This window comes from Nicotiana tomentosiformis, chromosome 2 (genome assembly GCF_000390325.3).
Source record: "Nicotiana tomentosiformis chromosome 2, ASM39032v3, whole genome shotgun sequence".
NCBI classification, from domain to species: domain Eukaryota; kingdom Viridiplantae; phylum Streptophyta; class Magnoliopsida; order Solanales; family Solanaceae; genus Nicotiana; species Nicotiana tomentosiformis.
The window spans coordinates 86,159,993-86,175,245 of NC_090813.1; the positions used below are offsets into that span (position 1 = coordinate 86,159,993).

The following is a 15,253-nucleotide window of genomic DNA, read 5'->3' on the forward strand; positions in this document are numbered from 1 at the left end:
CGTCTTGTAAATGAAAATTCATCAGACGGTGATGATGATGTTGTAGAAAACACCCATTGACTTTTATATACTTTGAACTAGACAAATAGAACCAGTTTTGAACTAGTTGTAATTAGTTTTAACTTGGTTTTGGATTTTTATGTTCAATTGAACTTTAATTTGTTAGTTTTAAAGTATTTATTGAATGTTTTGGTTGTTGTTGTTGTTGTTGTTGTTGTTGTTGTTGTTGTTGTTATTGTTGTTGTTGTTGTTGTTGTTATTGTTGTTGTTGTTGTTGTTGTTGTTGTTATTAGGTGTATTGGTATGCTGGCAGGTGGTGTAGCTGCCAAAACAGGCATTTTATGCCAAAATTAAACCCAAAAAAACCGACCAAAGTTGGTCAGTTTTTAATAAAAAAATAAATTATTCCAAAATACCGACCAAAGTTGGTCGGTTAATGAACATTGAATTCCCAGAATTCAACATTACCGACCAACTTTGGTCGGTATTTTGCCTGCACTGTTGAGATTACCGTTCATAGTTGGTCGGTAATGTTTAATTTTAATTATTTAAAAAAAAAATATTTTCAATTACCGACCAAAGTTGGTCGGTTTTTTAAAATTTTAATAATTAATTAAAAAAACATAATTTAGTTAAACCGACCAACTTTGGTCGGTAAAATTAAATTAATAAAATATGTTTTCCGACCAAAGTTGGTTGGTAAGTACTTAAACTTGTCAGATGGTCGTTTTAAGCTACCGGCCAAAGTTAGTCGGTAATTTCTGACCAACTTTGGTCGGTAAGCCATTCCGACCATCAAAACACCGTCCACACCCTAATGGTCGCGTTTTGGTCGGTAATTGGCCATAACCGACCAACTTTGGTCGATTTTTTTGGTGAGTTTTTAGCGAATTTCTAATAGTGTTGTTTAAGAATATATGTTTCATAATTTATATTCTTTTTATAATGGTGTTTACTTAAGAGAAAAAATTTCTATCAGGCAATATTTATTTTTACCACCATGCAGTTAGGAACTACTCATGATTCTAACTGTAAAAGAAAGAGCATATGCAGGTTGTACTATAGCTTGCGCGAATGGTTCCAAAGACGTATATGATGGATGCGTAATGGCTGCCCATGTTTGTGCTAATAGTAAATGGTTTATCTGTCAGCTAAAGTTTTTCTTCTCACAATCTGATATATGGTTTCAATTTTTTCTAGACGTGGAATGGAATTGGTCTGGCTAATGAAAAAAACTTGTTACGACTATAAGGTACCAACTTGGCAAGTTTTCTTTAGATACCATTGAAACAGAATAAAGGTTAATAGTGTGGTTATTCTGGTGTTTTGCAGTATTTATAGATCTCCTATTCTTCTTTTTTGCTTTATGTACTACAAATATTCTTTTATGCTTTGTAAGAAATACTTACACTTGGAATGCATTAAGAATTATTTCATTAGTGACGGCTTATGACAAATCAATGAAAAATAAATACTTCTTCCTTTCGAAAACTGAATATCGCATTGCTATAAGATCTGCTCTACAGAACGACTTTGCTGAACTTGTCCGAGCAGTCTTAGTGGACATGGATCAGGTTTGTTTCTTGCGTTGCAAGCCCAAACTTCATAAATGTTGGGTTTGTGGTTTCTTACTGCATTTTCTGGTAAGGATTTTTTGACTGAGCTTAGTTGAGGTGTGGTTTCATTTTCTTAAAGATTGAATAAATTTCCTGGTTTATTTATTCTTTTTTTCGCAATACAGCTTCATTTGTCCTGTTAGACCCACCATGTTGTATTGTCGATTGAGTCGACTTGCAACTTGTAGGAAACTAAAACCTTTGATGATTTTGTTTCGAGAATCCAAAATGGAATCCGTTTTGCTTGGAGGAAGAAGTTGGAGAATTGAATGTCTGAGTGTGCCTGGATATCCTGCACTTTTCCAGCAGTTATGATTAATAAATACTTGTCTTTTGATCAATCAGAATACATGTTTATGTGTGTAATCCCAAATGACGCCTCTACAGATGTTGGCATTATCTGTAAAATGTGATTTATGAGGAAATAAAGTGCAATTGGTGAAAAGAGCAAATGAAGGAACTTTTTGTAATTTATTTTTCACTTAATTTCTCTCATTATTAACACCTTGTTTATATCTCTGTTTAGATTTCTTTTTTCAGTGTAAAATTGGAAAGTTGAAGAAAATGAGTGGAGATCAACACATGGATATGCATTACATGAGCAATATGGGGTTTATTCCGTTACCATGACATAAAATACATGTACTTCAGCTGAATATTGTACTTTGTGCGCTGAGAAAAAATATTTGTCAAAGTGAAACATACTATAATTGGAAGTGTTTGTTCTGCCGCTCGGAAAGAGTAATGAGCTTTTCTGCTTATTCCATTCTTTCATTTTATCGCAGCCATCTCTCAACCCATTGGCAAGTATACACTGCTATACTTTCAGCAGAGAAGATACCAACTCCATTCATATGCTGACATGTTTTTTTATTGCTTAGGAAATACTATCTCATCATAGTTATGTGGCAAAAAGCATTAGATGTTAGTTTTATCTCTGCAATAATAAAATACATAAATTCTTATGTCTTGCAAGTGCACCTGCTTGATAAATATTATCGAATCTTACAAGTAATTTTTATCTTCATCACAGAGCAATATTTTTTAAGCAAGAGTTACCATATCACTCTTTACGCTATCAAACAGTATTTATCAAAATAAAATACGCTCTAATCCAAAGCGTTGGCCCGGACCAGTCCCATCTAGTGTAATGATAAGGTTACCAAAAAAGATTTGTCTTGCTTTTAGAGTTTTGGTTCTTTTTTTCTTTTACGCTCATTCAGATTTCTTGTTGACTCAATTAAAAAAGAAATTAAAAGCTAATGCAAAGATCAAAGCCCAGAGCCCGGGGCGGATCCACCTAGGATTAAGAGGGTTCAAATGAATCCGGTTCGTTAAAATTTTTGATATTTAATGTGGGTTAAATTCTGTAAAATGCGTATATATATATATATATATATATATATATATATATATATATATATATATATATATATATATTCTTTGAACCCACTTAACACAAGTGGATCCTGTGGAAAGATGGTCTAGCAGGTTCAAAGTTAGTCAAGGGTCGAAGAGCTAACTAGTTTATTCCTGTTCTATTTTATTTTATCTCTATTTTCTATTTTTAAAATAAATTTGATCTCATACTCAAATCCAATAAAAATTAATCTAAAGTCTATTTAACATCAGAAAGATAAAAAAAAAATAGAAAGTAAAATTTTACATTAATTTTGATAAATTATGCAAGTGCAAATTTTGATTTTTTTCTTTCTAATTTGTTAGTTTATATTAAACTAGTTTATCCTAAATTTTTTATTTATTTTACGTAAATTGTTAGTTAACTTTGTAAGCTAAATTGTGTAAATAGTTTTTTTTGAAGTTTAATAAAAATGTAAAATTAGATATATAAAATATTAGCATTTTTAGTTAAAGCAATTGTTTTTTGTTAAAAATTTTAAGTTTCGTGCCTTATTATTTTTTTTAAAAAAAAGAAATCCGGGCCTCATTTTTTTTATTTTTTAAATTGTTCATTTTGGGTAGCGTTATGAAGCCAAAGAAGAAGCGCCGGACAAATCCCGCTCGTCGATACAACCCATATCGCCGGTTCACGTTGTTTTTTGTTGAACCCGCTTATGTAAAATACTGAGTCCGCCACTGCCTTTGCACACCTTTTTCCATGTTCCTGATTGTCATTATTTAGCTTCGTCCGATCCCCAACGTCTCATTAGTTATGGGGGAGATCTGTTAGCATAATAAGGTTCAGTTAATAATTAACTATTTTATTTTTACTCAGCCTTTACCATGCAATATGCTTTTCCAGTTTGGAGAGAAGAAAAAATAAAGGTATAGTTCATGTACTTGTTATCTCTTTCCTTTTTCTCCTAAAAAAGAAATGAAGTCGTTAAACAAAAAAGGTCTAACGAAATTGCAATGCCCAGATATGCTAACTATACTCTCATAAATTCTTTTATTATGAAACTCTAGTACACTGATGATGCCCTTTTGACTTTGGTTAACCAAAGCAAATGTTTGGTTTTTTTACTCCACTTAATAATTTAATTATGGATATAGTACTATGTGTTGCGTTTATGGTCCCATTTATAAGATGTGGAGTGATAAAGCCATGCTTGTTGCCGGATCCTTATTCAACTAATTAGGATTTGTGTTGGCGTTCATTCAGGAGTGGAACAAGTAATTATAGATAATTTCTGCAAGTTAAGACTTGTAATTCTTTTTTCTCCAGGAAAAGACATAATTGAACATTTTATTCAATTAGGGAGATAAGTTAAAAGTAACCAATGTCTCTTTTATTTTACGTGACACTCTTTTCTTTTAGTCATTTTTTTAATATTGAAAAATAATTCATATTTAAATTTCCAATTCCCTTCATGACACATAATCTTAATACCTACCGAAATGTAATGGCATATTTAAGATCACACGGTCTAAAAGTACTTCTTTTTAAAATTCGTCTACAATCAAAGACCTTCACTCGTGCACCTGTGTGGATGTTTTTGCTCCATGTTTTTACTTTTATGGCTTCCATATTCCAGATACTCAATACCTGCCCTAAGTTACTCACTTTTTTTGGGTCCGTTTGATATGTGAGATATTAGATAAATTTTGGGACAAAATAAGGAATTATTTTATTTTAGTTATGAGATTAATTAGTTTTGGGAATCATGTTATAATTTATATTTAAATAGTGAGATTTGCTATCACATATAGAAGGTAGGATAGCTAATCCATAAAATATTGAATATCCCAACCCATGGGATATTTTTGTCTATCTCATTCCAATAATTGACCTTTTTTTTCCTCCACCTATTCACGTCAAGAGTTTCCGGAAAGTTAGATCAATGTAACTTCCTTTTTTGTTTTTTCTTTATATGCTAATTCATTGCTAGAACGTATTTTATGACAATACCTGAAATTAGCTAGTGTGGATTTTAATTCGATTCTTAAGAATACAGAGTATTGGCAGAAAAGAACGAATTACATAATAGAGCATTCAATCGTAAAGATATGAGAAGAAACAATTTGAGGAGTAATTCCTTATACAAATGATACTACTCATATAGGATGTTTATCTTGAATCTTGAAATGTTTTCCACATCCAGAAATAATTGTACATTATAAGCTAAAGTGGGAAATGCTAATGTATTGGATCGTAGAAAGTATAAGTTTCTCAAATATATGCTCTGTAACGAGCGAATTGGGTAGCAATACAATTCGTTAAATTAGTGTGGATAAAACCTATGGTATACAAATTTCTATAGTTTGACGACATTAGTTTTCCAGGTCATCAGAGACATGACTAGAGAAAATTTAATGGCGGATATATGTTTTACGTACTTGTTTGATTTTCATTGGTGGGTGCTAAATTTTAAGGAGGGGGTCCTCTTTACTCCATTAATTTTAAACAGGTGAAGTGGATATACTGCACTACTAGTACTAGTAGTAAGACTGAAAGTGGTCCAATTGCTAGCTCTAGCTACACTTATTATTGTGGAGATTGAAATCATGAAACCCTGTACTGAAAGTTCTCAATCTCATTTTCATTCAACATTCATTGCTTTAATAATGTTTATTTCTGAACCATATAATGGTCCTTAACCTAGAGTACAAAGTAGCTAGCTGTATTTCTTGTCATGATCAATATTGGTTTTTTAGCAGAATACCTCTCTAAGTTTGGAGTTTTTTTACTAGAAAAATACTTGCATGGTGAAAATGATCGTTCTATGCATCATTTTATAACAGTAGCACTAGGAATTCCAGGACTACAGTGACAACTTTTCTTCTCCTATAAAAGCGATAGGTCTCACAAAAGCTTTATAAATTTTAGTATTAAGATAGGACTCCACAGAGAAATTTACAAAGATTTTAAGCTAACTTCATCATTATCTTTTGAATATGTTGCTCACATTCTTTCATGTAAGTATTCATTTCCCAAACAGGCCAAGACTCTAGGCAATAACAAAATAAAGAAGGTAAAACCCAAATTGTTGGAAAAGAAGGGTTAAATAAAATTAATAGAAATGTAAAACTATCTAAAGTTAGACAGACCACATTACCTAACAATTTCAGTGGCTTGTCTTTAGAGGTGAAATCGCAGAAAATTAAAAACTAAAATCAAAATGTGGTTTTCTTTTCAAAAGGAGGAAAAAAATAAAGTGGGTTTCTTTATGATTGGCTAAGATTGGGTTCAAACTTAAAAAGCCCAAACACCAAGTTGTGTCATATAATCCAAAGATCCTTCGGCCTTTCCCTCATAGTTGGGGCCCATGAAACAGTCCATTTTTTTTCTCTTGCATTCAATCATAATAGGGGCCCACCTTAGCCTAACTTCCAAGAGTAGTCTTCATTTAATTTACTTATTTGAAGACAAGATTTTAAATATCCTAATACAATTTGTACGAACTATGGTTATGGACTTATGGTCACTGTCTTCAACAATTCATATTCATATTAATTGGCAGTGGGAATAGTAAATTAACAGTGAGAAAGACAAACAAACAATTCTGAGGGGTCACTCTTTCATGACATATCCTAATTACTCCAAAAATTTATTACCTGTCAGTTGCAGGAGGAAATTAAGAAGAAACAAAATGAAAAAAGATAAGTACTCCCACTTCCACTTCATAAAGACACTTCTTTATCATTAGTACTTCAGAAATAAAATCTATCTATATATGTCTGAAACTTATTAACTTTAATTTTTCCGTTTTACGATTATTGACATGTTATAGTCAAAGTATGCCAAAGTATTTCTTAAACTACATGTAAAATAAAGAGCGAGTACTGAATTTCATAAGGGTGTTTTAAATTTTGGTGGTCAATATAATCAATGCACCTAGCTATAGGGATAAAAAGTTACTTTGGACTTGTTAACATCCAGACGACATCCGTACTACAAATTCAAGTACGTGAATGCATGAAACTTAGTGGAGTAATATATATTTATATCCTAAAAGATTTTAGAGAGTTTTGTGAAGCCAATTAATTATCTGGAGACTGGACTAACAAAGAATTCAGATCTGATGACTGAGCTAGCTGTGATGTAGCTAGTTGAGAAATCATCATATATCTTCCTGCTACCAAACCCGTACAATAAATATAGGAAAGTATAGATGCCATTGCATTTTATTACTTGAAAATGACATTTCTTGATATACCCAGTAGATGGGACACTAGCTCTTACCATAAACAAACAAAGGTGGCAAAAATTCCTTTCTTCTTTAAAGGGGAAAAGAGAAATTTCCCAAGCATTTTGAGTGTTACTATTTCAACAAATAACTCTGACATATCACCTTATTGTAAAGGCAGAATTGTTCTGCAAAATAATAATTAGAAATAAAATTAGTAAATAAATAATACTAATGGTGAATATAAGAAAATGAAAATACGAAATACAAAAGAAAGAGATGAAGTTAGGTGAAGGGTGATTGTAGCTTTGTATCTAATTTCTTTGAATCTGAAGAAAAGGTCGAGAAGGTAAGTTGGACAAAATAGGCAACATAACTAACTCAATAGGAACCATATAGCCAAAAAGAAGTCTGAGAAATTAAAGCAGATAGCGAGTGTTGCAGTTGTAGTTGTTTCCCTTCATTTTCCTTACCAAACATTATTGCAAAAAGTAAAACATAATCTATATATGAATTGCTATAATACTGTGGCAGTTGGACTGATTTTGCTCCGAGGAAAATGCCTAGTGATAACTATAAAATATGAGAGAATATTGCAATTGCGTCTAATCAGATTAACTGTAGCTTTCTATCACCATACTGTGTAAAAAATTTAGGAATCTTTTGCATGAGAATTTTTCTACCTTATGATTATTGTATTATATAAAGTTTCCTCACTTGTCCGTTTTTACCCTTTTGTAGGTCCGAACATTTGTGGGGGCTAGGCGGGTAAGGGGATACTTTGATTGACATGTTCCCGCCCCGGTCCCTTCACCCCAACCACCTAAAGAAAATAAAAAAGCCTTCTTGGGCTAGGTGTTAAACATGAAAATTTTCGATTAGTTACTGTGTTTAAGTTTTATATGGTAACCTTGTAAAACAACTTTTACATAATCAGACACTTAATATGTTTATAATATAGAAAAGATGATGAATAATTATTGGAGTCAAATCATATTACATTGAACATGTACAAATTCTTTATTTAGTGAAGGTATAAAACTTAAATTCTAAATAGACATATATAGATTGTTGCAAAGAATAAATGAATTTCCAGTTTACAAAAGCCTTACCAGTAAGTGGCTAAGTTCTAAGCTTAATGAATTGTTAAATTACTTTGTAAGCGAATTAATGACACAAATTGATTCAAATCCTGATTAAAGTTTTTTATATAAAGGAAGTAGGGATTGCTTTTTGTTTGATATGCACTTTTTAAAGACTACACAATGAAGGAAAGGTTGACCGAAACGAGAGCGGGAAACTTTTTAAGACAAAAAGAAAAAGATAAACTTGTACAGTGTGAGTTTTGTATGCTTCTATGAACATTCCAATTACCCGATAAATTACCGAAAAGCATATGAAAAATACTGTCTCATTGGGACTCCTTTTATTGTCCAAAATCAGCTTTCATACATCCTGAAAGGATAATGTGGGTACAGAACACTCTAAGTACAAATATGCAAAAAGCTGGTGGGAAAAATAATGTACTACTACTACTGCTATACAATTACAGTAAATCTCTCATAGCGATTGCTAACATAAAGCAGCTTAATTATGACAAAAAGCAAGGGCATAAATTATGAGGCAAGAAGCAAATTCGGTTTAATTACTATGGTATAAATTAAGGAAGGATAATTAGCATCACCCTCTAAAATTTTAACCAAAGAAATGAGTATTCTCTGGTAAATTTCCTGCATGGCGTAACCCTAAGGTGAGTGACACATCACCAGCAGTGGTCCCAAATCTTATCATGGTGGATCCCACATCAGCGTTAGTGGTGGTCCCATAATCATCACCGGAGAAGTTGCCGCCGCGATGGCATGCGGCGGCGTCGGAATCATGAATATTGGTCGGGAAAGTTGCTTGGTTTTCCGAGAAGGAAATATGGGAATTGATTGCAACGAGTGAAGGGTCGTTTTCAGGTGCATTGATTTCGGATCTTTTGCCTAATGTGGATGCTGCTGTTGCTGTTGTGGCAGCTGTTCCTGTCTCTGCAGCTGCAGCTGCTCCTAGTGCTGTCGTAGTTGTGGTCATATTAGTAGAAGAAGAGTTACTCATATTAGGCGTTGGTGTTTGTGCATTATTGCCACTGTTTTGGTTTTGGCTATTCTCTCTTTCATCGTCTTCCTCCTCTTCTTCTTTGGCTTCTTGTTGATACATCTCTTCTACCATGGGTTTCCACAACCGCACCCTGGCATTTATGAACCAGTTTGATACCTGAAAAAAGCACATTCGTATACAAAAATAACCCCGTCATTAACTTTCATTATGATATATTTTATTACACTTTTTTTCACTCATTTGTTGCATTTTGGGAGATATTTCAACAACCTCAAGGTTTGAAAGATATATATGAGATGTTACTTCAGATAAGAGTTTAATTTTAACATACTTACGCCGTAAAGAACTTTTACATTACCAGTCACTTAAAAGATAACTACACGTAACATCACATGATTAATGATATTAGTTATAAATTATAATCTCAATTATAATGCAGATAATTTGCTATAAAATGTGAATTTACACTTATAGTGTGAAATTCTCTTATACAATCAATATATATAAGTTCAATCATTTTCAATAAAGAATTTAACTTTTATATAATAACGGTGTAAAAGAAGTTTCAATAGCATGCCATCTTTACTCCGTTCTAGTACGCAGACAATACTAATATACCATATACGCACCATAGAGTTGAATAAAGAAAATTTTCGGGGAAGAATGAAATGATGTGAAAGGAGTAAGGAGTAGATACTATTGTTGATTCATCTTTCAGTGTAGAGAGTCAGCATGCATGACCATATTTAGTTTCTTGAAAATTTTGTCGGAAAGGAAGAGAAACCCCATAAGATCTCTACCTATCGTATTTAATTAATATACGTGTGGTTGGACATTCATATACTTTGCCTCTGCACTTACTATTCCTAGATTTTCTTTTATAAATCTAGAATTTATGTCTTTGTAGAAAGAATCCAATGGAAAAATAAGAGGCTCTTGCCATGCCCGAATTAGGTAAAGAAAAAGAAAGGTGGAGAACCAACACCCAAATCCATGCAATCATACAAGTCTAGTGTTATCGGGTGTTTTCGAACAATTAGTGTGGGTTCAATTCCACAGTTCCCTCCCTTTTGCAAAATCCCAAAGTTTTTTATAAAGAAAAATCCATGCAACCCAAGCTATTAGTAACGTTTTTTTACCGAGTACAGCAGTACGTAAGTTTTAATATCCAAGCCGGTGGCAATGTACAACACAAATAACCTCATTATATTTAATACTACTATCTGTTTATCAATATTTTAATTGAAGAATTAACCTAAATAACCCTCCACCAAAGTGCTTAAACTAAAAATAGCCGATGAAGGTATAATAAATGGATAATTTATGTATTATATAGGTATAATTATGTATCATAATCAATGTATAATCTATGTATATGGCTAAAAAAAGTAAATAATGAATATGACGGGCTATTTGTATAAAAATTCCTAATTAGCTCGATGTTTACTTCAGTTAAATAAATTACTATACATTTATAACTTGTTTTTTAAACAAAATAAATTATTAAAAAAATAGCTCAGGTCATATGTTGTAACATTTCCTTCATATTATAGGGATTAACATTAAGTACTTAAATTCCCCGAAAAAAACAAAAAATTGCTAATGTAAGGAACAGAATATTTAGAAATTAAATTCTAGATCCAGCATATGCATAATAATATGAATAAGAAAACTTGAAAGAGAAAGAACAGACGATGAGCGAACCTGGTTCCTTGAGAGACCAGTCTGTCTTGCCAACAGATGCTTATCAGCATCACTTGGATACCTGAGAAAAGTGACCCCAAGAAAAAAATAAAAACATCAGACTCATTAACAAAACCGTATAAAGAGATGACTAAATTTTCTTTATCCGTAGATGTGAATTGACACTTTCTTGCTTTCTTTTTCTCTGCATGGGCGTGACAATCCAAGAAAAACGCAACAGCAGCAGCAGTACCTCTCTGCCACTAGTAACAGCAGTAAAGGCACAAAAAAAAAAATGCATGCACTCATCTTTTTCATAGCATTCATTTTTAGATAAATAGTTAGATTCAATTTTATTTCTTTTGTGTAGTAGCTCCCCAAGCTGCTTTTATCATCATTATTGTTACTATATGCATGTCAGATTATTGAGTAGGTTCTTTTCTTTTCCATGTTCAAAATCATGCCTATGTCAGCAGGAGACAGCACTAGCGCATTGGATCCAGGAGAAAGAGCTAAATTTACTTTATACATCAAAGGACACTGAATTCGGGTTCCTTTAAACTCAGACACTGCAAGGGAAAGAAAAAGAAAAAAGAAAAGCTAAAAAGTGATGTTGGAAATGTGTCTTAGACTAATAAAAGTTGATTGATGGGTGTGAAGCTTCATTTTGTCTCTTCATAATTCCATAATAATGGGGTTTCGACTTTTGTTTATACAGTAAATGTAAGAAGATTCAGATTCCCATAGGTGTTAGGAGTTAAGACATGGGGATTGAAAAAAAGGTTAGACTTTATTATGGTCAACAGAATTAAAGCATGTATAGGAACACAATGCAGCGGATTAAAAAACTTTTTTTTTGGTTTCCCACCACCATGTGCCTGGTATCCATATTAAGTTACTACACTATTTTTAAAAATAATTGTCTGTCTCAAGAATTTGTGTCAACCAAAATTAAGATTAGTAACTTGAAAAGTAGGACATATTACTTGCAATAATTAATAAATTAATGTATACTAAGACAGTATAGAGATGGAATCAAACTCGTAATGTAGAATAGAGTAGAGAGTCACGTACGGGTGGAGAAAATGCTCGAAAAGCCAAGCTCTTAAAATGTTGACAGAGCGTTCAGGTAAGCCTCTTTGGGGTCTCCAAGCTTCTTGTTCCATCATTCCCATTTGGTGAAATGCCCTTTGCTGCCTCAGACTTTGTTCGAGCATCTTAAGCCTTGGAGTTTCTCCTTTAGTCAATCCCGAAGTGCCACCATCTTTGTCTCCCAGCAGTTCACAACTGTGCTTCAATTGTGCTGTTATTGCATCCTTCAAACACCTGAAGTGTCTTGACATAGCCTTCTGTGCAAGTGCTGTGTAAGGAATTGCTGCACCGAAACCCATCACTAGATCAAACGAGTTTACCACCATTTGCATTTGTTCGCAGTAATGATTGTACCTCCTATCTACCTGCTTGCAAATAAAAAAAGAAAAAAAAATGATTATGATACAAAAAGAAGACTACTCTAAAAAATATAATGTAAGTTACTTCAAGAAATAAAGAGAAATTCAAGATCAACAATTCAATTCGTAAGAAGGATCATATACCAAGTTCGAGTGACTTAAGCGTCTCAAACAATTTTCAATGTGGAGCATTAGATAAGAGCAATAAAAAAAGGAAAAATAATTGGAGAAAGAAAAAAAAAAGGTAGAAAGCTGGGAAATGAACATTAATTAGTACGCTGAAATGATTGTTGAATTCCTGCTTTGTCTTGGGTTTCTATCAATACAGCCAACAAGTTAATATCAGCGTCTTAGTATTTGCATAAGCAATTGAAGAAAATCAAAATTAAAAGTCAGCTCAAACCAACCACGATGGACTTTTAAGTGCATTCTAGTGTCGTCGCACTTGCTTATTTCCTTGTTTAAGGCTTTAGTCCGATGGTAGCTTACGACCAAATTAACATTACGACAATAATAGAATCCCTGATACAAACCTATGTTTTCCCACTTATAAGGAAAGTTTCTGATCACTTAATTGTTCTACTCGTCGGCAATCTAATACGTAGCTTAGTGCCCCACCCGTCGAATCACTCCTTAATTAACAAAATAAAGATTTCTTAATTAGAATCTAGTTAAAACTCGGAAATGACAAAAACATATTCCCCTAGCCGGCCTAATTTTATATTTATAAAATATTCCACTTAAAATGCCGTAACTTTCTGTAGATATTTTTCTTTAATTAACAGACTAAATAAACAACAATGATTGGCTATTGACTCCCTAAGAGAGAGAGAAAGGATACGTGCCTCATCAAGCATAGATAAAAGTTTGACCTTCCTTCTCTGATGTTCAATCCTATCAGCAGCTGACAAAGGAGGTACATCCTTTGAAGAAGACGATGAAGTATTATTGTTACCGCCGCCACCATTAGTGCCGCCACTAGGGTTATTAGAATTAGGGTTAGCGGCTGCTGCTTTGTTATTCTTCTTGAATTTACCCCTCCCAACACTGCAAAATTCTTCCAGTAATTCTTGGGCAGCTTTAGCATACTTGGAATTTCTCAACACATTGACCACTCCTAAAGAAGAGCCGTACCCAACATGGACTTGTTGATGAAGGTTTTGACCTACTACTCCACTGTTACCAATATTCAAATTCTTGTATCGAAATTGTCCACAAGTAGTAGACCCTCCTCCTCCTTGATTGAAAAATAACATTCCACTTTCCTCACCCATCCTTAATTCCTCTGCCTTATGCTGTAACGAAGATGATAAAGATAAAGAAAGGCCTTGGCTTTCAACAACATGATTTACTCCAGCTCCGATTTCATTAGGGGTATTGAGACCGGCACTTGCACCTCCATTATTACCCCATGTGAATTGACCAAAAGATCCTTCAGCTGGATTGGGAAACCCTTCAAGTGTTGAAGTAGATGATGGATTTGGTAACAACATGTGAAGAGTAGAAGAATTAGTTGAAGGAGGAGGAGGAGGAGGAGGATGAGAAGGAGAAGGTGAAGGTGACCTTGGCTGTGGATTCATAAGAAAAAGTTGCATGGACTCCGCCGCATTAATACTAGCACTTGATATCTGATTGTTATGATTTTTTGCATATCCCAATGGTACTACCATTCCTTGTCGGTTCCCGAACCACTCGTTTCCCATGCCGGCGGGAGGAGGAATCTGCTGTGGCTGAGACCGTTGATTCGGGTTCGGGTGTCTAAAATTCGGGTTGAATTGGGCCTCCAACAACTCCGTTGACGTGCCCGGTGGGAAACTAAACATTTCAGATAACATTCCAGCGGTCTGATCATAAACTGGAAGCCCACTCGTTTCTTCTTCAAACGGTTGGGGTTCAAATCCTTGCACTCGTAATTTATCTCGACGGATCTGTTGAGCCATGTGTTGTTGCTGTTGCTGTTGCTGCTGCTGTTGTTGTTCCACTTGTGATCTCTCGAACCCATTCGGGAAACTGAAAAGACTTTGGTGATGATAATCTTGGGACATAGAATTGGGATTTTCCGAGAGTTGAGGATGAAGAATTGTTGGATTAATGTGACCCTTTGAATTATGAGATGTAACAATAGAAGGACGAGGTGGTGTACTTGTTATTCCCATGGCAGCGTTGTCTTCCTCTTCATCATCTCTTTTCTGCTCGGATCGGGTATAAAGAGAGTTAAAATCGGTTTATAGTCATTAAAAGAAATCAAAAAAGAGATCATGGAATATATACATGAATTATTGTCAGGAGATAAAAAAGAGATAATAAGTGTGGCAAAGAGTAAGGGTTGAGGGGAGAGAAAAAGACTTTTTCTTTTTTTAATTCTTCAATAAAAATTTAGAAAATAAATAAATAAAAGGCTTCAGCTTTATTCATGTAGAGGCACAAACCTCTTAAGAACTTGCAGGTCGGAAAAGGGGTACAAAGGTTTCTCAGATATCGTTTTCTCTTCGTGGGATTTGAAAGCCAAAGTTGTATATGTCTCTCTCTCTTTCTCTCTCTCTTTCTTTCTGTCTCTGTTGTTTCTGAGGCTGTCGTTTATCTATACTGATATCTTTCTCTTTCTCTCTCTCCTTTTTTTCTTTCTCTTTGTTGCTCCTCCTTTGCTTTGCAGTGAGTGCTGTATGTCTCTACAATCGCCTTCTGGAAAGAGAATTGAACTATATAGCAGGAGAATATAAATATTAAAAATAAAGAAGATGGAGTTCCTTCATCAACTGTGACATGTATTATGGTTTTATATGTGTAGTTGATTTATATGAAAATCACATATCTG

The 15,253-nt window shown here is 33.7% G+C and overlaps 1 protein-coding gene across 2 annotated transcripts; it reads right to left on the bottom strand.

Moving 5' to 3' along the window:
- Window positions 1-8,601: 8,601 nt before the first annotated feature.
- Window positions 8,602-15,111, bottom strand: LOC104119515 (BEL1-like homeodomain protein 4). 2 transcript variants are annotated; one of them, XM_009631035.4, is made up of 5 exons: window positions 14,868-15,111; window positions 13,284-14,627; window positions 12,062-12,444; window positions 11,009-11,069; window positions 8,602-9,460 (listed from the first exon to the last, which is right to left on the bottom strand). In XM_009631035.4, exons 2-5 carry the CDS (start codon window positions 14,592-14,594, stop codon window positions 8,900-8,902), a joined length of 2,316 nt encoding a protein of 771 aa, XP_009629330.1. In that variant the 5' UTR covers window positions 14,595-14,627; window positions 14,868-15,111; the 3' UTR covers window positions 8,602-8,899. The 2 variants fall into 2 exon arrangements, with proteins under 2 accessions (XP_009629330.1, XP_070051783.1); XM_070195682.1 differs by having other exon boundaries at window positions 12,062-12,440; window positions 13,280-14,627.
- Window positions 15,112-15,253: the final 142 nt, after the last annotated feature.